General features: G+C 50.4%; 1 protein-coding gene across 2 annotated transcripts; it reads right to left on the bottom strand.

Moving 5' to 3' along the window:
- Nucleotides 1-1,417: 1,417 nt before the first annotated feature.
- Nucleotides 1,418-15,524, bottom strand: SGK2 (serum/glucocorticoid regulated kinase 2). Of its 2 annotated transcripts, none has more exons than XM_030963263.1 (14): nucleotides 15,473-15,524; nucleotides 9,666-9,735; nucleotides 8,403-8,460; nucleotides 7,911-7,960; nucleotides 7,266-7,323; nucleotides 6,601-6,684; nucleotides 6,162-6,293; nucleotides 5,221-5,333; nucleotides 4,680-4,716; nucleotides 4,032-4,118; nucleotides 2,657-2,752; nucleotides 2,234-2,389; nucleotides 1,782-1,871; nucleotides 1,418-1,573 (listed from the first exon to the last, which is right to left on the bottom strand). In XM_030963263.1, the coding sequence occupies exons 1-14, from the start codon at nucleotides 15,522-15,524 to the stop codon at nucleotides 1,418-1,420; spliced, it is 1,239 nt and encodes a 412-aa protein (XP_030819123.1). The 2 variants fall into 2 exon arrangements, with proteins under 2 accessions (XP_030819123.1, XP_030819122.1); XM_030963262.1 differs by lacking the exon at nucleotides 15,473-15,524 and adding an exon at nucleotides 13,137-13,320.
- Between the last annotated feature and the right edge of the window lie 4,548 nt (nucleotides 15,525-20,072).

Below are 20,072 nucleotides of genomic sequence, written 5' to 3'. Positions count from 1 at the left end.
ACCTGGGAGAGTAGGAGGTATCCCTGCCCCTGGCCTTTAAGATCTTCAACCCTTTAATGATTCTGTATGTAGTTAAATTAGGGAAGTCCTCTTTAATTTAAACGCAGCAGTGTTAGTCACTTGCTGCATGCAGCCCTGTGCTCTCAGACCCAGCACAAGGCAAACAGCCTCCTTTCCCTCTTATCCAGGACACCCAGAGAAGCACATGAGTGTTTGCAACTTTAATATAAACCATGTCATATTTCCAATGACTTCAGCATATACAAGATAGAGCCTGATAAAAAAAAACCAAAACACACAGTGGTACCAAGCACAAAAGTTCCCCACAGCATGAGCATCACACAGATTTTAGAAAGCCCCCTGTTTATCCCCGTGTTGCTCTGAGCCCCCCTCCTCCCCACAGCAACAGCACAGAACAGCTTAAAAAAAAAAAAAGTGGGAAGTGACATTCAATGAATACACCAGCTTTTAAATTAAGGCAGAATAAATAACTGTTCCATGAGTGATGGGCATTTTCAGGTGAGTGCTGGAGCCTGGCCACCACTCATTGTTCACTGCTCTGTGCTCATCACAGTAGTGTTGGTGTGCCTGGGGCAAGTCAAGCACATGCTGTGAAAGCACCCTCACCCCCAACCAGAATTCAGCTGAAAAATTATTTTTATTTTTCCAAGCAACTCAGTCTCTTTCTCCACCCCTCCTTGATCTGGGATTTTCCTCCTACGCATTAGCTCCTCCATCACACCCCTCGTTGTTGCTTCAGTAGCATCCCAATCCTGGGCCAGAAAGATAATCCACTCACTTTGAGGAGGATGAGACTGGCATGAAAGGCCACAGTGCAGTTCAGGACTTACAGATCTGCAGCTGCCTTTGGAGCAATAACTGATGAACAGTTTTTCACTCAGCCCAGGATGAGCAGCTCGAGTGACAGAGTTCATGTAAAGGAAGGAAGCCACTGTTCATGGTGATGTGAAGAGTTTCCTTTTCTGTTGAGGGCTTTGAGAAGGACATTGGGCATAGCTGAGCATAGCTCCACAAAAATAAGCAAAATAAATGTGTCCAGTTACAGGGACATGGCTGTTGATGTGAATGATGGCACATACCTCAACCATAAATATAACCACAGAGTGAATACAATTCTGCCAAATAGCACAAGACACTCAAGGAAAATCATAGTCAGTTTCCCACTTTCCCTGAGAGGGAAACATTCATTTAGGGAGAAAATCCACCAAACAGCAAAAATGAAGAGCTCTGTTCCATCCCAGCCAGTTAGTGTGTTAGTGCCAATTTCATTAAACCATGAGCAAAGGACAGTACCAATCCTCTCAAAAGGGAAAAAAAAAAACCAAAAACAAAAAACCCACAAAAACCCATAAAACCCATTCATTTAAAATATGGCTTGACAAAGCCTTTGTAAAACTTAAATGTCCTCTTCGGTTGGTGCGTATGAAAATCCTAAAAATGCATCTGAGGCACTGGAGCTGCTGGCTGCCAGGTCAGGCGTGCGGGTGATGGAGGCAGAGATGGCTTCCTGGGTGAACTCAGGATCAAAGTGTCGCAGATCAGCTGGGCCAGCCTAAGCCAAGGAGCAGACACACACAATCATTGAGGGAGCAGAGCCAAACCAGACCCTTGTGTTCAGAGCAACCCAACACAGCTGCTCTTCCAAAAGAGCCATCACCACTGCATCTGCAGGTCCCAACCCACACCTCAGAACCCTCAGCATCAGCGTGAGATATTTGGAGAGGATTCCTTCTGTAAAACAGACAGAATTACCCACTTACCACATTGGGGTTGAATGGAGGAGTAATCCTCTTGTGATATAAATCATCCCAGTTTATTGGGCTGAAGAATACGTGGCTCTTTATCTCAAGCTGTACAGAAAGCAGGAAGGAAGAGTCAATTTTCTGCCAACGCTCATTTTCCAGCACCTGGACTCACAGCTTTAAGAGGTTGAGTTGAAGTTACCACATATTCATATCCACAAATCCTTAATACATGAAGGTCCTGGTCCAGGAATCCCCCAAAGACCCATCACACACTAGTGTCCTTAGCTGGCCACCACCCCTTTCCCTTTGGAAATCCAAGTCAACCCCATGTGCTCCTTGTAGGAGGCTGAAGGGACAGACTGTGTGGGAGGGTTTTTCCAAGGCAGTGCTGTTATGAAAGAAATGCTCAGAATAGAAATTTCTCCATCCATCCTCCCTCCCTCCTGCTCATAGTGAAGGCCACCTACAAAGTCTGTTTTGGCACCCAGCCTCCTCTTCTGGTCCTTGTGGAGAAGTCCCTGAAGGATGTCACAAGCTGCCACAGTCTTGGTTCCTTGGATCTGTAGTGGCTTGTGCAGAATGTTGTCATACATCTGAGACACATCCCGGCTGTAAAAAGGAGGCTAATTTGAAAGAGAGGAGAAGCAGCCAGGTAAAACATGAGCCACCAGAAGGAGCCACACATTGCAGGTCAAAATCCTGCAGTGAGAAGATGAGGGACACCTGCCACACCTCTGCTCAAAAGGGCAGTGGTAGGATTGGACCAGATCATTAATTCAGGATTTAGTTGTCTATCAAGTACCTTGTGAACACCAGACCAACCTCACACCACAGCTTTTGCAAATCAAATTTCAACTATGTAAAGTGAACCAGCCCATTTCCAAACTCACCAGTCCAAAGAGCATTTCATAGAGGACAGCTCCTAGGCACCACCAGTCTACTGTCCTGTCATAGGGCTGCTTCTTTAGCACCTCAGGAGCCAGATACTGGGAAGTCAGAAGGAAATATTGAAGTCAAACTATAAAGAAAGGGCTTTGCCCTTCTTAGTCCCAAACCTGGCTGCAGCTCAAGTTGAGCAAATGAATTAAGAATAACACAGATGCTGTTCCTAGTATTATCTAATAAACCCTCCACTTGCTTTGGAGCAATGGGGCTGAGAGACACCTACCAAAGTCCTCAAAGTGTCCTTGCAGGCTACAGGAGGTTCTCTTCCTTGAAAGGACTTCTACAAGAATTTGGTACCTGCCACAATTCAGCCAGCAATCCTGTCCCACTAGAGACATCACACCTCTAAAAAAACTCCTGTATTTTTGAAAAAGCTGCAGTTTTCAGCCCCAGTAAGTCTGTCCAAAGCAGCAAAATTACCGAGAGCCATCATAGAGGAGCAACAGGCAAGAATTTGAGCAGTCTGCACAAGAGTTTCTCACAGAATTACCTCTGTGTAGTATCAGGCTCCATCTAGAACAGGAAAACACCAACACACACCACAACTAGAAAACAAAGCTCAAACATTCCTGCTTGGCTCATGCTGTGCTGTTGCATAAGTGAAACCTCATTGAAAAAAGGAGGGAAATTCCTGCTCACTTCTGCTGAGCTTGAACGCTGAAAGGTGTCATGTTTACAGACCCTTTGTCAAGCTGCCTGGGGAAAGCAGCAGGACAAGTACATCACCTAGGCTAAAGGGCTGCCAAAATCCCCAGGCTCAGTAAGAAGCAGGCAAAAAAGCCTCCAAGAAGCCAGACTGGAAACAGGTTTTCACAAAACTCAGTTGGAGTGCATTGGAGGAAAGGCATTTCCTCCCATCTAAGCAGTGCTTGCATTCCGGGGGGGGGCTGCTCCCCTCCTCTGCACAGGGCATTCTGCAGCTCCTGCATGCACCAAGGACACGGAGGAGAGCACAGCAAGGTCCTGTGCATGGCAGTACCAGCAGGCTCCTTGTTCTGTACCACTGGGGTCTCAGAGCAGGTAAACCTCCTGCTCCCAGGGACAAGGTTGTCTCCACTCCCCAGCTAATTTCACAGCCCTGGCCATTTCCAAGTGCAGGAACCCCTGCCCCAATGGCTCATCCATACTCCAAAACTGCTGTGTTGTTACAGGTAGCTGTCCCTGCTGGATAGGGAAGGCCTTATCTGAACTCCAGCTTCAGGCTGACAACCTCAGAGCCCATATTTTTTTGAGGTGTCACATAAGCCCAAGACCCAGAGCACCAAGTGCCTGAAGGTTTCCAGCCCCCAGGTCTCAGCAAAGCCCCAGCACATAGAGTACCTCAGGAGTGCCACAAAAGGTAGAAGTTGTCTCCTCTTGCTCCATTCCTTCTTTGCAGAGTCCAAAGTCTGTCAATACTATGTGTCCCTAAAGAAAAGGGAAATTTTAGCTTGTCCCACTCTTTATGGAGAGGGGACAGGATTTCCACGTATTTGCCTATGCATTACATCTCATGTGGGCTTTGGCTCCCCACTGCTCATCTGCCTCCCCTCCCTCCCATTATGTTCATCCTATAGTACAGGTACTGGAGACTGTAGAAAAAACACAGTCTCAATTTCTTATTTTTTATTTGTCTACAGCTAGATAGCCATGAGGAGCTCCAGCACTGCTGTGATTTTCTGCTGCTTTATCCCAGAGCCAATTTATGTAACAGTCACCACCAGAGCTGCAGCAGTGACCTGCTCTTCACCACCCTGATCCCCCCACAGGTCAGGTCCCCACTTCTGGGAATGAGCCCCGAAACTATGCAGTTCTTCAGAGGCCAAGCCCTCTCATCCCTCTGGGATCTGCACAGAAGTGCAGTGGGGCAGACAGACAAAAGCCATGCCATGCCATCAACTATAGTCCAGCTTGCAGAGCCACAGCCCTCTGCTTGTGGTCCTGATGTTTTTAAAGCCAGCAGGAAGACAGCCCAAGTTGTGAATGTACCTGGCAATCCAGGAGGATGTTCTCAGGCTTTAAGTCCCTGCAAGACAAAGTGCTGTTTGAGCAGATTTGGCCAGATATTTAGAAAACATGGATCTGAAACAGCATCAGCAAGAACAGGAGCTAACAAAGCCTCCCAATCCAGATCACCAAGACCTTCCCAAATTGCAGACTCCCATTGGTATACATACATGGAAACATAAAAAAAATTATGTTTCTGCTTTCACTCAGGATGAGGTGTTAGCCTGCATTTCCATGCATAAATTGTTACTGAGAGATGATTTCTTACTTATTGAGCCAGGTTTATTTTATGTCTTTAAACTTAATAGTCTCAGACTGATACTAGGAAGGGGAAAGAATGGTTTATTGCCCATCGCGTCCTATTGTGCAGACCCTCGTACAGAGGAAAGTATCAGCAGCACAATCTTGTCTGGGCTAGGACATCCTTCAGCTACTCCAGTCCTGCATTTCACTTCCCCAGTGAATCCCTTTCCCTGCCAACACTGCACCCCCTGCCAGGGCAGGCTTGGAGCCCCTGCCTTACCTGTAGATGATGTTTAGGGAATGCAGGTACCCAATGGCACTGGCCACTTCTGCAGCGTAGAACCGGGCCCGGGGCTCACGGAAACAGCGCTCCCTTTGCAAGTGGAAGAAGAGCTATGGGAAGGTGAGAGGGTTGATCATGTCTCTAAATAAATGAAGGCTAATCTGGAGCAAGGATGAAAGCCAGCTACATAAGTGGAAAGTGATTTGCAGCAGGTAGCACACTGACAGCCTGAAATGAGCCCAAGCCAAGTGAATTTAAGCAATCCAAACACCTTTTATAAAAATTGTTTCATTTCTCCTCCTCATCATTCACAAAAATTAATAATTAATACTCAAGCCCTCCATCATCTGCTGACCTGGTTAAGCTCTTATCTTACTACAACCCACAGGCTGATTACGGTGGTAGTATGGCCATGAGAAGTGATACATGCAGAGAGCTGAACATGCAAATATCCCCAACATGAACTTGATTTTGAGCAAGATAGCCGCCTTAACAATATCTCCCAGCCAGTTTCAGATAGCACAGAAAGACAACTGAGAAAAGTAAGCTTCTACATGAGAGAAAAAGTCTAGGAAGTTGCAATGGCATCACTCCTAAGCACCAGACATGGATCCAGAGCTGGCCCACAAGGAGATTTCCCTGAACCTCACCAATGCCAGTATTTCCCTTATTCTCCATAGAATTTTAAAATGCCCCAAATGCCACTTTTCTCAAAATCTTTACTTTGGGAATCAACTGACTCAGGTCATAGCCAGCAAGATCTTGACTCAATTTACAGGTGAGGTATCCTGCCAGGTATTCCTGGCTGCTCCTCGCCAGCAGTCAAAACAACATTATCCCTTAACATCATTATCTTCTGACAAGAAATAATTTTAAATAAAGCAGCATGTTTGTGAAGGACCAAAAAGGATTAAAACAAAGCCTGGAAGCGCACTCACCTCTCCTCCATTTACATAGTCAAGCACAAAGTAAAGCTTCTCTGAGGTCTGGAAGGAGTAGTGGAGTCCCACAAGGAAGGGGTGCTTGACGTTTTTCAGGAGCACGTTGCGTTCTGCCATGATGTGGTTTTGCTATCAAAAAGCAGACAAAGCATTAAGGATTCAGGCAAGGATCCAGCCCAGCCTGCCCTAAGGGCTCACTGATGCTTTCAGAGCAGGTGGTAGCTGGGAGCCCACAAGGGTCATTTCCAGCCCCAAAGAGAGAACCACTCCCTCCTATCTGACCTAATTAATCTGTTCTTTTGTTCTCATGGCACAGCCAGATCCATGTTTATGGATTTTTAACTTGTGAACTGCCTGCCAGATACCCCAATTGCATTACCCAGAGAGCCCATACACCAACCACAATTTCCAGAACAGCCCAGGAGAGCAGACATACCTCCTTTTTCTTGAGGATGGTTTTCTTATGCAAGACTTTCACTGCATAAAAGGTCCCATCACACTTGCGTTTGGCCAGGAGAACCTGCAACAGAAGGTCCTGCTCACAGCTGTCTCACCTTGGTCAGTGTGTCCTCATTAGCTCAACACTTTTGTGAGTAATTATACACAGAAAACTACTTCAGAGGGCCAGCTACAGGGTTTTAAAGACCAAGCTCCAGCCCTCTCAATTCCCAGCACTTTTTCATTGCCAGAAGATAAGCACTCAATATCTCCACATCTATCCCCTAGACACACAACAGAAAATAGTTTTGAAGCATTTAGGGCCAGTCCCATTTAAAGAATCCGGGCTGTCTCCAAGGTTTCTTTGGTAATCTTTTCCTGAACAAGTTTGAAACTTATTTTGAATCAAGCACTGTTCTTCACCATCACCACCCTGAGCATAAAACACCTCACTCTTCAGTCCTTAGAGAGGTTGAAGGACCTTAAAGTCAGAATGGACTATTTGTAACAGTGTCTCAGATTTTGTTTAATCTCAGTCCCACTCAGGCCAAACACCTCAGGAGAGGTGCAAGCAAAGGACACAGCCAGAAACTCCTTCAGCAACACATTTTCCTTCCAAGCTGTCCCCAAACAGCTACAGCCCACCTGCACAAGCCCACTTACTTTTCCAAAGCTTCCTTTGCCAATAACCTTCAGGAAGTCAAAGTCTGTTGGCTTGGCACTGTTGGGCAAGAATGAAACAAGTTAATGTTTCTGGGAGAGAAACGCACAACAGTAACACCACCATCAAAGCAGAGTTCCTGCTTGGAAAAATGAGTGTTTGTGAAAGGGATTAAAGGGTGCTGGTGGGTGACCCTCGCTCCCAGGCAGCTCAGGATTCACACTGTGTGGGTCAGTGCACCCTGCAGAGCACGAGCAACCCCTCAGCAACCAGGGGCTGAAGGCAGCAGCAGTGACAGCACCTGTAAGGACTAAGTGATGCCCTTACAGGGGATACAGTTTGTGCCTGTTTCTAGAGAAAGATAGTCTGGAAGCCAGCAGTGACAAGGAAGAGCATCCCTTACTACCTCTCAAAAGAAAAGGGGCAAGGGGCTACAGACATGGCCAGGAGAGGATGATTATAATAAGTACCAGCTACAGTTTAGTCTTGGAAGCTGGTGCATTGGTGGCACATGTGGTGTTAAAGGCTGAGAAATGTAAATGTCCAGACTCCTGCAGACACCACCCTGTGACACAGAGGGATCATCTGCATCCCCCTACCAAATCTCTTCACACTCCACACCCTACCTGGCTTTGCAGGGAGCTTACTTGGGGTTAGCAGAAGGTCCGAGGTTGATGTTGTCAGTTGGTGTTGAAGGCTAGAGAAGATAACAAGAATTTTAGCCACAAGGACTATGCTGCAGGTTGGGTTTTCCCTTCCTCAACACAGCAACCCTCACACAGAGCCATTGATAAACATCCAGTAGATACTTCAGCAAACATTGTAGGTCACTTTAGATGGCCTTATGCACACACAGCACCACAGAGCTACAGCCTCTGACAAAGAGATACACACACACATGTGCTCTTCCTCCTCTTCCTGTTCCCTAGGAACCTCACTGTCCCCAGACTCTGGGAACATCATGCCTTGTCCAAAAGGGCCTCCCTGCTGTTTTTCCCCACCCAGCAGCATCCACAGGACAGGGCAGCAGCAAGACTCCCAGCAGGCTAACACAGGCTCTCTCCTTGTTCTTCATCTAAAGGCACCAGCCCCTTTTGTCCCAAAGGTGAGGATTTGCTTGTTCAGAGCCATGATCTTACCTGGGTGTTTTTGTCTGGGCTCCGGGAACGATCCATTAAAAAAACAACTCGCTCAGCACTTGGGGAAAGAAGAGGAAGTCAGTGTTGAGTACAAGATCTGAGAGAGAAAGAGCTTCACACCATTAACTTGCTGGGGAGTGGTACAAACCCCAGCGTCTGCACCCCTTCCATCATAGGAGGGCTCAGCTGAGCTCCCCAGCACTGCTACCCCCAAAGGATGGGATACCCACACTCTGGGGGAGACAGGGAATGGTGTGTGCTGAAGGAGATTAAGCAAGCAGGGCTCCTGGGTGAACAAGCTTATCTAATATTGGCCCCTGACTTGCAATAACAGAAGCTGCACAAGCACAGGAGGGCCAGCACAGCCCCAGCAGCAACACAGCACCAGGCCAGGTGAAGTCACAGCTCTTCTGGCCGTGGCCAGACCCCTCTCCAGGCAGATGCAGCCCCCTCCTCACTGCACAGGGATGCTGCAGCCCAGTGAGTATCCCCACAGGGCAGCCAGGAGAGTCCAGCTAGGGCCAGCCACCACGGTCCATGGGGCTGGCAGCCCCAGAGGTCCGTCCCCAGGCCAGGTCAGACCAGGGCAGCTCGGGGATGTTGACATTGCAGGGAAGAGGAGCTGCCGTGGCAGCCAGGGCAGGCTTGGTGAGCAGAGGCATTAAAGAGCTCTTGTCTGCCCGGTGCAGCTTTTGCTGGGGCTGGAGAAGCCAGACTTGAACACTTGTTAGTTCAGATCCATCCTGCCTGAGCATCACTGGGGATGGGTGAGCCTTGCCTCAGGGATTCCTCCCTTTGGTTTTAGGGGTTCCTCTATGCTCTTTGCAAAAGCCAGAATTAAGAAGAGAACATGAACAAAACAGCTCTGCTCCCTTCTCCCCTGCCCCAGAGAGCTTAGCCCCGCACCCCCCAGCCCCACCATACAACATCTGCTCTGAAGGCTCTCACCCCCACAGCCACCCTCTGCCCCACCCCTCCCAAAAAGGGGGCCCAAAGACCCCACGTCTCACCTGTGGGTGCTCCCACTCTCTGCCTCCGCACACCACCAGGCACAGACCCCCAGCCATCCCAAAGAAACCCCTCCTGCACAGGCAGGCTGGGCATGGCAGGAGCTGCTGGGCAGCAGCGGATGCTGGCAGCTGTGTCAGGGACTGCCCACATCTGCCCGGTGCCAGCCAGCTCCATCCACCAGCCAGCCAGCACAGGGCTTATCAGCTGAGCTGTTAAAGGGCTCCCATCCCACTGGGAGGGGTTCATACTCACTATGAGCAGAGCCTGGAGCCAGAGGCCTTGATGGTTTGTTCTATCCTCTCCCGGCCGTGCTTGATGAGTTCTGTGAGCAAAGTTGGAGCACCGAAGCCGATTAGCTGGCAGCGTGATCACAAGTGCACAGAGGCACATTTGTTCTTCACTGACCTTGCTCTTCTCTCCACAGCCGCCCTCCTCCCCCTTCCACTCACATACCAAAATAACCAGGAAATTATAGGAACCAGGACATCTTCCCTCCCAGCCTCACCAGGAGCCCTCAATAGCTCACAGGACAGGCATGAGTGCCACAAAACAGACACCCTCTCTGGTGGCCAAGGGGACTCAGGCTGAAGCACCACTGTCAAGCCTTTCTGAGCCACCCCTGTGTCCCCAGGAGGGACAAGGAGAGTGCTTACAAGGATGAGGTTGTACTGGGATACGTCACACACTTGGCACATCCACTGTCCCTTCCATTCAGGACTCTGTGAGTAATTAGGGACGTGAATGAAACCTTTCAGGCCCTGGAGAAGGTAAGCCAGCACACACACATCACAGCAGTGGCTTGCCCAAGGACACATAGCCAGTGCCAGAAGCTGGGATTCCCATCATCGAGCATCCCTGCTGCTCAGCTTTGCAGTCAGTTGCCACCCCTCATCATCATCATCACCTCTCCCTTCACAGAGAGGAAGCCCTGAGCCTGCTGCACAGGCTGAGCCAGAGGGAAGCCCAAGGAGTGCAGCCCATACAGAGGAGTTCCTTGTTTTGCTTAGGAGTAGATAGCAAAAGTATTTCAAGACTCAGTTTTACTCCTCAGTTCTGCCACTGAAGGGAAAGCAAGAATCAAAACATTCACAGAAATATGTCTTTCCTTTCCCATCTAAAAAGAAGGGGCTTTTATAGACACAAGCAAGCTGTCATCCTGGAATAGCTCTTCTACAGACCAAGGAATGGAGAGCACCAATTGCCACAGCCAGTCTCCCTGGGCAAGGATTTTGTAGGACAATGAGTTTTGAGGCAAACAAGCCCATAACAGAGCCCTTCCTGCATGGATTTTGGATCTGCCAGGCAGGGGGTCCTGGAACTCCTGAGAGCCCCTGAGCTGGCCCCACCAGCAGATCTGGGATTTGGGGGCAGCTCTGATGAGCAGCCAAAAAACTAAGCTGTAGGTTTAGAGTTTCTGAATGGATAAGAAAGGCAAAGGGAATTTAAAGCAAAGCCCACAAACCACGCAGGGGGAGAACTTACAACATCAAGCTGGTCTGAGCCCCTGACCTTGTCCATACTTTGCCCTGCAGCAAGTCCAAGATCCTGTCCCAGCTGGCAGCCACCAGCAGGGACAGCATGCAGGCAGCACCCAGACAGATCAAGCCCCATCTCCTCCCACTGGGCATAGTCCTTTCCCTGAGAGCCTGGCTCTCCCAGGGCTGCTGAAGGTCACCCAACACCTGCCTCAGGGCAGTGTCTGCCTCACGGGCTGCTGGACAGGCTAGGCAGATTCATGGCCACGGCAGAGGGACACCACTGCTGCAGTCTGTGAGCAGACAACACTCCCTGGAGGATCCAGGCCTGGGAGGAGGCTGGCACAGGGCACACATGTGTGTGTGGACAAGCCCCAAGCTGCACATGGCAGCAGTAGGGAGAGGAGTGAAGGCTCCCACCCCTGCTCAGGAGCTTCTTGCCAGGACAACCCAACCTAACACCTCACTCCTGCTCGCTGCCTGCAGCTCCATCAGGTGGTACAGCCCATTTCCTCTGAATCTGAAGCCCCACAAGCTTGGGTTTGGCCTCAGGGCCACCTTGCAGCCTCTGTTCTGGCCCCAGACTTGGGGGAAATAACGACTCAGGTACAGATGGAGATATTGCAGCTTGGGCATCTTGGAGAGCACATGGGCAAGCCATGGAAACACATCCACGTGCCCTAGATGTATTCACAGGATGCAGGACAGCCTTGTCCAGCACAGCTTTTTCATTAAAGGGACTTGCTCTGAGGTTAAAGTCTCTGGCACTGAAGTACCATACCCATTTGTAGGATGTGTATATCCCCATCCCACATCACTTTCTATACAGGTTCAGAGCCACCTTCCCCAGCCCAAGTCCACCTTCAAGACCAGGTTAGTTTGTGGTTTAAATCTCACAAGCAGCCAAGCAGGCTTTTCCTTATCACTAACAAACCCTACCCCCCTAAAGCAGAAAGATTTCCTGAGCGCACACACTGAACAACAGAACCAGAAATAGGTCACGAAGATACGCTGGAATCCTTGGTTATCCATGCCCGGCTGCATCCCTCCTCGTGCCTGCTGGTGCAGCATGGATGCTCCAGGCACAGCCAGGGCCACAGAGAGCATTGGCAAGCAAGTCTAGGAGTTCCCCAGTAATCACAGGACTGTTCCACAGCAGGAATACAGACCCCTGCACCCCACTCCCCCCTCCTCAAACACCATTTCAGCCCAACTCCCGGCCACAGGCACCCCCCAGGCAGGAAGCAAGCACTCACTCACACAACAGAAAGCTGCTACTTCCAAGTTGGAGCAGTTTCTGCAGCTAAATCTCCCCCCACCACACATCCCTCAGTAACATACGTTTGCTTCCCAGCACAGCACGAGCAGCTCCCTGTTCCTCGCACAGTTCTGGCAGTGGTGACCCACATTCCCATGCCAGCCCAGCGTTATTTGCTACAAACACATTACTAATGCAAGGCGTACCTTGCACGGAGACACAACCTCACAGCCTCGTCATCTGCGGGCTGCTCCCGCCTCCTCCCCGATGTCACCGCTCTCGGCAGCCTCCCCTGCCTAACCTACATTGCAAACCCCTCCGAGCGAGTCCCTCGTCCCCTCCTGCTCTGGGAAGGGCTGGCTGCCAGCCTGGAGAGGCCTGGCAGGGCTGTGGCTGGGGCAGCAGGTGATGTTGTGGAGGAAACTCAGAGTTTGGAGGGGCAGGGGTGAGGAACCTGCACCCACAGGTTTCACCCGGCACAGGGGCTGCTCTCAGCTTAAGGGGGAGATGCCCCAGTTTCAGCTCAGAGAGGAGCAGGGAGGGAGGTGGGGATTCCTGCAAACACGTGCTTTTACTGGGGAGAGAAAAAAAAAAAAGGCACAAGTTTTCCCCTGCTACAGATCTAAGAGATAGCTGCAAGCTAGTACTGAACTCCACTTTCATCCCCATTGAGACACTACAGCAAGTCCAGGAAGAGGTTAGGAAAGACTTTAAAGAACTTCTGCATTTCAGGAAGCTTTCATAGTCCCTGGAGACCTACTGGCTTGCCCAATTTTCTCCTGAAGATCCTGTTCCCTACACCCCAGGGACACTGCAAAACAGAGCAGAAACCCAGCCAAGCAGCCCTGGCTCAGAGCAAGCTGGAGACAACCAATCCTTGATATTTTAGAGAAAAGCTGCATGCAGAACTTAAAGAAAACAGCAGGTGGCTAAAGCTTGAAGCACTTTGCAAAAAAAAAGAATTCTATGAAAACAAGTCATCAAATATACCTGGGAGCTCATCTCCCAGAGGCTGAGTCCTGAAGCACGGGAAGCAGTCCACAAGCACTGAGCACAGTGACCTCTCATCCCCCACACTCCCCATCCCTGCACCAGCCCGCCCTGCTAGGCCAGGAGCCCAAAGCTCCTTCCCAAAACCCAAAGGGAAAGAGCTTTGTTTCCTGCAGCAGTTCATTTAGCCCCCTAAACACAACCACCCCCAACTCCTCAGAGTGATCATACCACTGCTGGTGCTTCACTGCAGCACTTTAAATAGAGCAGGAAAAGCTGACCAGCTGCAAGAGATGAAGAGACATCTGCTAGCTGTACCCAAGGAGTGAGAATTTAGGTGGGAGGGTTGACTATGGGTGGGGAGGAAGAGGTGCAGGTGGTGTGTAGAAGCAAATTGCAGCCCAGCAGGCAGCTCAGTTGTGTTCAGGTGTTCTGAATAATCTTTTACAAGTCAGCTGGAAATTCGTCCTCTGTCCAGTGGTTTGGAGGAAGGTCAAAATTGGCATTTAGTTCAGGGCAAACCCTGAAGAAACTGCTTTTTACAGTGTCCTGGGGACCCTGGAGGGCTGCAGCCAGGGCAGCCAGGCTGGTGCTTTGCAGCACTGCTAACTGCAAACATCAAACATGGGCAGCCTGGTGATTTGAGAGACCAGAGACTGAGCTCTGAGCAAAAGGAGACCTGGGAGAAGGGCTGATGTCTTCTCTCTCTTCATTAAAAATAAAGCAGTCACTTTTTGCTTCCATTGTAGTTTCCTATTAAAGTCTCCCTGCGTGCAGCTGCAGCAGCAGGAAAGCAGCTTCTGGAGCAATTTCAGTGGTGGGTGCAAGGAGGTAAAAGTCAGGCTGTGGCAGCATTCCCTGTGGGAAGCAGAAGGGCTGGTCACCATGGGATGGGTCCCTCACCCCAGACTGCAGCTACCAGGGGGAGATCATCAGGAACATTTGATGTGCTTGGTGCCATGTGTCATGAGGGAGGGGGAGCAGCATTTTGCTTGAAATATTACCTTCTTTCAGGTCAAAAGCTGATTTTTTGCTCAGCCAATATTCTCAAGCTATCAGCATTGACATCCTCTAAGAAAATCCCTTGTTCTTCTTTTCTCCAGCTTTGCCTCCACTTGCATTGATATGGTCAAATTTCAGAATAATTTCATGAGTTAACTTGCATTTTCTAGTCAGTGCCTTCTGCTTTTGTTTCTTCAATGAAAATCTTGGTGTTATCAACAAAATCTACTTGATTTTAATTTCCATGGAAAAAGACATCTTTAATTAAAAACCCACTTTCTATCTAAAGAGAAAGCAGGAGGATCCTGTAAGGAACATTTTAACAGCTAAAATGCATAAACACCTAATCTGATGACAGCTAGTGATGGACAAAGTGATGTTGGGTCGGTTTTGTCCATCCTACCCCCTCTGTGATGGTCATTGACCCTCCAGGCTGGGTGTTGCTCAGGGCCAGGTGCGCAAAGGTGGGCAAAGCTGCCACCTCTGCGTGTGTCCCATGGGTTCCAGGCTCCCTGCAGCCCTTGCTGGGCAGGCTGAGCCCAGCTGGAGCCCACCAGGAAGGCTCTGGAGCCCAACACTTCTGGGAGACGGGGTGTTCCAGATTTTAAGGCAAGATGTTTTCTATCACCATCTGTATGGCAGATTATCTTTTGTCAAGTGAGCAGTTTGCCTTATCTCTCTCTCTGAGTGACCACAATCACACCTCCCTCAGGAGGGGACATTGCTGATAACAGCTATTGAATGTCCCTGCATGGCTGATAAGAACTACAGCATCCCATTGGGAGATGTGAGCCCAGAGGGAGGAGCCAAGCATTCCTACCCAGATATAATCCAGAGGTTCTGAGACACCAGCACAGCTTCTGCACTGGATTTCCCAGAGGAACAGCAGCTGCCTCTTCTTCCACTGGATCTTCAGAGGAAGAACACATCCTTCTCTACAGGATCCCTGCTCCAGCAGAACCACCCCTGACACTGCAGGAGGGCTGCAGCCACAATTCCAATGGGACTGCTGCCAGCACCCTGACCCACAGGGTGTCAGGTTGGGTTCTGACTCTGGCAGTGTTGTTCTAGTGTACTGTGTTGTTTATTTTATCTTTTATTTTCTTTCCTATTAAAGAACTGTTATTCCTGCTCCCATATTTTTTGCCTAAGAGCCCCTTAATTTAAAATTTATAGCAATTCAGGTTGGAGAGTGTTTACATTTTCCATTTCACGAGAGGCTCCTGCCTTCCTTAGCAGACTCCTGTCTTTCCAAACCAAGACAACGGGGAAGCCTTCTCCATGCCCTCACCATGCCCAGGGCTCAGCGGCACCGTGCCACCCAGCAGCATTACCTTTTGTCTTGCCCAGGGCAGTGGAGGAGGGCTCCATCCAGGCCACAATCATAAGCCAGCCAAAATAATCTCCTCTCCTTGCAGCTGGGGCAGGAATTCAGCTGCTGGCTCCGGTGTCCTCGGGAAGCAGAGCACACAGATGTTCCTCTGTCTGCAAAGGTGAAGGGCACAGGAGTGAGAGCACAGACAAGTCCTTGGGTGCTGCACTGGCTGCCTGCCAGACAGACACAGCTCTGGGACACAGGGACAGCTCCTGACCCTCTCTGGGCAGCACCCACCCAGTCTGGTGGAGATAACTGGGGGGCTCTGCCATCACCCCAGCAGCAAAGCACTTTGGGACTGGCAGACAGAGGAAGAGAGCTGAGAGATTTGGCTCCCATAACATAGAAGAAATTTACCCAAAACCTGATAAATTCATGTATTTCTGCTGTTGGGAAAGGATTTGGGGTTTAGATGCATTTGAGGAGCTGAAACCCAGTTCACCCTACCTGTACCCAGGGTGACTGCCCTGACACTGGTGGCTCCCTGGCACAGGAGCAAACATTCCCTGGAAGCACAGGGACACGTGGCCCATGGGTGAACCCCACTGCAGGGCAGGTCCTTGTCAGAAGTTCAACATCAGACACCTGCAAAGGGCTCTGCCTGTGGAGCCCTGTGACTCTCCCTGGAGAGAGGGTAAGCAGTTGTCACCACGATGACACGAGTGGGACAGGCTGGTGTGAGCAGGGTTGGCCTCCTGCCCTCCCCCTGTGTAAGAGGTGAGGCTTTGCCCTTGCCCTGTCCTGTGTGCCCACAGCCAGCCCTCCCCTGCAGCAGCTCCTGTCCCTCACCCATCATTGCCTGCCCATGGCAGGACACCTCAGTGCCACACTGAAGGGACTTGTGAGAGTGGGAGCGCTTAGGGCACACACATCCCACAGGCACGTGTCCCTGCAGGTGCCAGCAGGGTAACCATGGCCCCTTACAGCAGCACTGGCCTTGGCCCATTCCCCTGCCCGGAACTCACACACTCCTGGACAAAATTAAACAGTTCTGGTGGAGCTGGAGAGCTGCTGATGTCAGGGCTGGGTTTTGCCAGCATTGCTGCTCTTCTGTGCCTGGCTGCTGTTTCCCTGCCCTCCAGAGAACACATCTGTGCCAGGAAAACCTCTGGCTGGACCTGAGTTCAAAGGTGAGGAGCAGATCTTGGGCAATTTAACCCCTTCTATGCACACCTCCTGCCTGGACCTGGCCTGACCATGGGGAACAAGCTCTGGCCACAGAGAGGGATTTTATTCAGCTGGACTGGCACAGCTCAGAGCCTCCAGACTTGGATTATTCTTGGGAACATTTTCTTTCCTCCCAAGGGATGCAAGCTGCTTTTCTCTTCCCCAAGCCTATAAGGGGTCAAGGGCTGCGTGGTCCTTCCATGGCTGAGTTGGATCCCTCCAGGAAGGACCATCCCAGCAAAGCCACATTTGCAGCTTCACCAGGACAGGTCACATCCAGTGGGGACAACAGGTCCAGCCCATTGTCTCTACTCACAGAGAAGTACCGTCTCTCTCTCTCTTACAATATTTTATATGCTATTTACAGGGAAAGATAATCCTAATCTCCCTGTCTGGCAATATCCATAACCATAATCATAAAAGTGTCACTGAAGTGGAACCACACAGTCCTGAGCAATTGGAATTGCAGGGAAAGTCCAGATAAGGCTGAAAACAAATACTTCTCTAGAGAGCAGCAAGCAAGAGTCCGTGGATCTGCAGTGAAAGGTGACCTAAAATATTTGGCTACTCAGTTATCTCTGCTGGGTAAGAGCTAAAATGAGATTAGGATAGGATAGGATAGGATAGGATAGGATAGGATAGGATAGGATAGGATAGGATAGGATAGGATAGGATAGGATAGGATGTTCTTTAAATGCTCAGAGGCTATTTGTTGCTTTTATGAGAATTCATGAAAGAATAAATAGATTATTGGTGACCATTGCAGCTCTTTAAAATATATTTTTTCCCCTCTACATTTTTCTTTCAACTTCAAAAAGCAGGACTCTGCCTGAGGCTTTGCCTTTGATTTTGCCAAGGAATCCCACATAGGTGCTGGGATATTTTCCCATGTTTTGAAAAAAGGAGATAAGAGGAGGCCACTGGGTGTCAAGTTTTTATTCCAAAGGACAGCTAAGGTGGGTTTGAGCAATTTTTGCCACTTTTTGTGCCTCTGTTTCTGTAAATATGAGTGTGGCAGAATCTTACTGATCTCTTGTAAAGCCTTTACATTTTCTGTGGTTATTTTTGCCATTAAATTAGGTGGCTGGGACTTGTTTTGGTCCCAAGTGCTTTTCAAGTGTACGCACAGTCTCAGTGAATAAATAACACACCATTGGAAGCAGTCTGACTGTAAGTGACCCTTCCTGGCCAACCTTGTCCTTGCAAAAGGCCCAACTGTCCTTGCTGCTTGCTGTCCCATCTTCTCCTTCCCAGCAGCACTTCAGGACACACTACAGCCTGTGCTTGAGGGCCTTAAAAAAAAACCAAAACAACAAAACCCACCCCCAAAAACATCACAACAAAAAACAACCAGAAACCCAAAAACTACAAACCTCAAACCCTGTTTTTTGGGGTGGATACCTCTTTTCCTCTGTAGCACAGGTCAGTGTGACACAGGGCCACCACCCCTAGCTCAAGCCCCAGATGTGCTCACCTGGTGGGGAAAGGCAGAGGGGAAGTTTCCTGGCTGGATTGAGCAGAGTTTAGCAGCTCAGAAGTGGCTCTGAGAGCTGCACTGCCCAAACCCAGGCCCCTGGCTGCTGGCACAGCACTGCCTTCATCAGGAGCAGCTGTGGGTGCAGTGTCCCTGGGAATGCCTCCCTGCTGCCAGCTCCAGCTCTGCTGCATGGGAACCAGGTTTTCAACCCTTTTCATCCATGTGCAAATCCTGGGAAGCAACTGGAGCTGGCACAGCCAGAGATTGTCTCCAGCAGAGCCCTACATACTGTATCCAGTGAGCAGCCCAGTCCAAGCTGGGCTCAAGGCATTGCCAGGACCTGTGAGCCCCTGTGCAAGAGCAGCAGAGCTGTCCTGAAATGCGCCAAGCCCAGCTCTGTTCTCCTGCTCTGGAACCGAGCAGGAACAGCCCTTCCTGTCCTGCCAGAGAAGGGTTTGGGAATGCTCTGTTAGAAGCCAGCTGGACATCCCTGAGCTTCACCAGGCCCAGCCTCAGAGACTCTCACAGCCCAGGAGACCACAGGAGCCAACACAACCTGAAAATTCTGGTGTAAACTTCACCCTTCTGGTGTTGGTTGTAAATCCCAGTGGAGCCCAAGGCTCCTTTCCATGTATGGGTGGCCCAGGACCATGGGGACACACAGTTGGTCTCTGCTGATCTGCCAGCTGCTGAAATTACCCAGAAGATCAGGAGCATTCATGAGTGCTGCCCACAGGAGCTCACCCAGCTGAGCTGCTGTGGGGCTGCAGGGACAAGCAGGGTGATGGAAGTTCCTTTGATGGAAGTTTGCAGGGGGAGGCAAAGCTAATGCCAGAAATTTTCCCAGCTAGTTTGCAGGAGCAGCAAGGAGGCTGCTCATCTCCTCTCTGGACTTCTCCACATCTGGGAAACAACCCCACTGCTGGAACTGAACCCCCCTCCCCTTCCAGCTGCTGGCCCTGGGGAGCAGCTCTTCCACAGGCCAGCCAGGTTCCTGGCAGCAAGGGATGAGTCCTTCACAACACCCTCTGCTGCTCCCAAAGGGCTTCAGGAAGTCACTAAAAGAAGGGAAACTCTCAATCCTGCCAGAGAAAGCAAAGGGGCATTACCTGCAGGCAGGGCTCCTGGATCCAGCAGCAGGGCTGGCGGGCACTGCCACACTCTCGCCGTGGGAGCAGCTTGTGCCTCTCTCCCTCCCGTTGTTTTTATTTTGGCAATGCAGTCTGAAGGTCGAAGGAAAAGTCCGAAGGAGTGGCTTGTGGCAGGCAGTAAATTATTACCCTGGACCTCTCTCCGAGGGGACCAAGGCACAGGGAGCTGGGGTGGGAGAGGAAAATCCCTCCTTGGGGGTATTAGAGGGCAGCCCGCTGGCAGGGAAGTGCAAAGGGTCAGAACAAAGTGCTCTGTTTGCCGGAGGCTGTGCTGGGTCACATGCCGGCTCCCAGCAGAGGTAATGAGCTGTGGGTCACCTTCCAAACTCCTGCAAGGCTCCTGGCTGTGGACAGGACCTGCTCCCAATCCCCCATCAACCCACAGACCTTGCCAGAGAGGAAGGAGCTGGGTGAGAGGGAGCCTCGCCCTCTGGCAGCCCTGAGGGGCAAGAAATCTAGGGAATTTTACATGCCTGATCTGTGCAGGTGTGACAGTCCTACAAGCTCCCTTCTGCCCCCTGTGTGTCCCCTGCTCTGTGGATCCTGAGCCGCTCATATAGAGAGAGAACCACCTGAGAATCCAAGGGGGCTCATGGGCACATCAGAACTGAGCCCAGAGGAGCACTCTTAGAGCCAAAATCTGCTGCCCTTCATGCTCTCCTTATTTGCTCCATTCCTCTTGCTTCCCCTCTGCCGGAGCCCAGCACCAGCGGTCACACATCCCTGTGAGGGGGCCCAAACAAGAGTCTGACAGGTGATTGTGT

Source organism: Camarhynchus parvulus, chromosome 20, assembly GCF_901933205.1.
Source record: "Camarhynchus parvulus chromosome 20, STF_HiC, whole genome shotgun sequence".
Classification (NCBI taxonomy): Eukaryota; Metazoa; Chordata; class Aves; order Passeriformes; family Thraupidae; genus Camarhynchus; species Camarhynchus parvulus.
Note: the sequence above shows the minus strand (reverse complement) of the source record. Positions and strands in the feature narration are given on the sequence as shown.

Bases quoted from the DNA above. Each gene is read 5' to 3' on its own strand.
- SGK2 (XM_030963262.1), bottom strand. From the start codon at position 13,320: ATGAACTGCTGCAGGAAACAAAGCTCTTTCCCTTTGGGTTTTGGGAAG. The intron at 8,461-9,665 runs GTGAGTATGAAC...TCTTTCCCCAAG, and splicing joins GGCTCCAGGCTCTGCTCATA to TGCTGAGCGAGTTGTTTTTT. The intron at 2,390-2,656 runs GTGAGTTTGGAA...CTTTCAAATTAG, and splicing joins ATGAAATGCTCTTTGGACTG to CCTCCTTTTTACAGCCGGGA.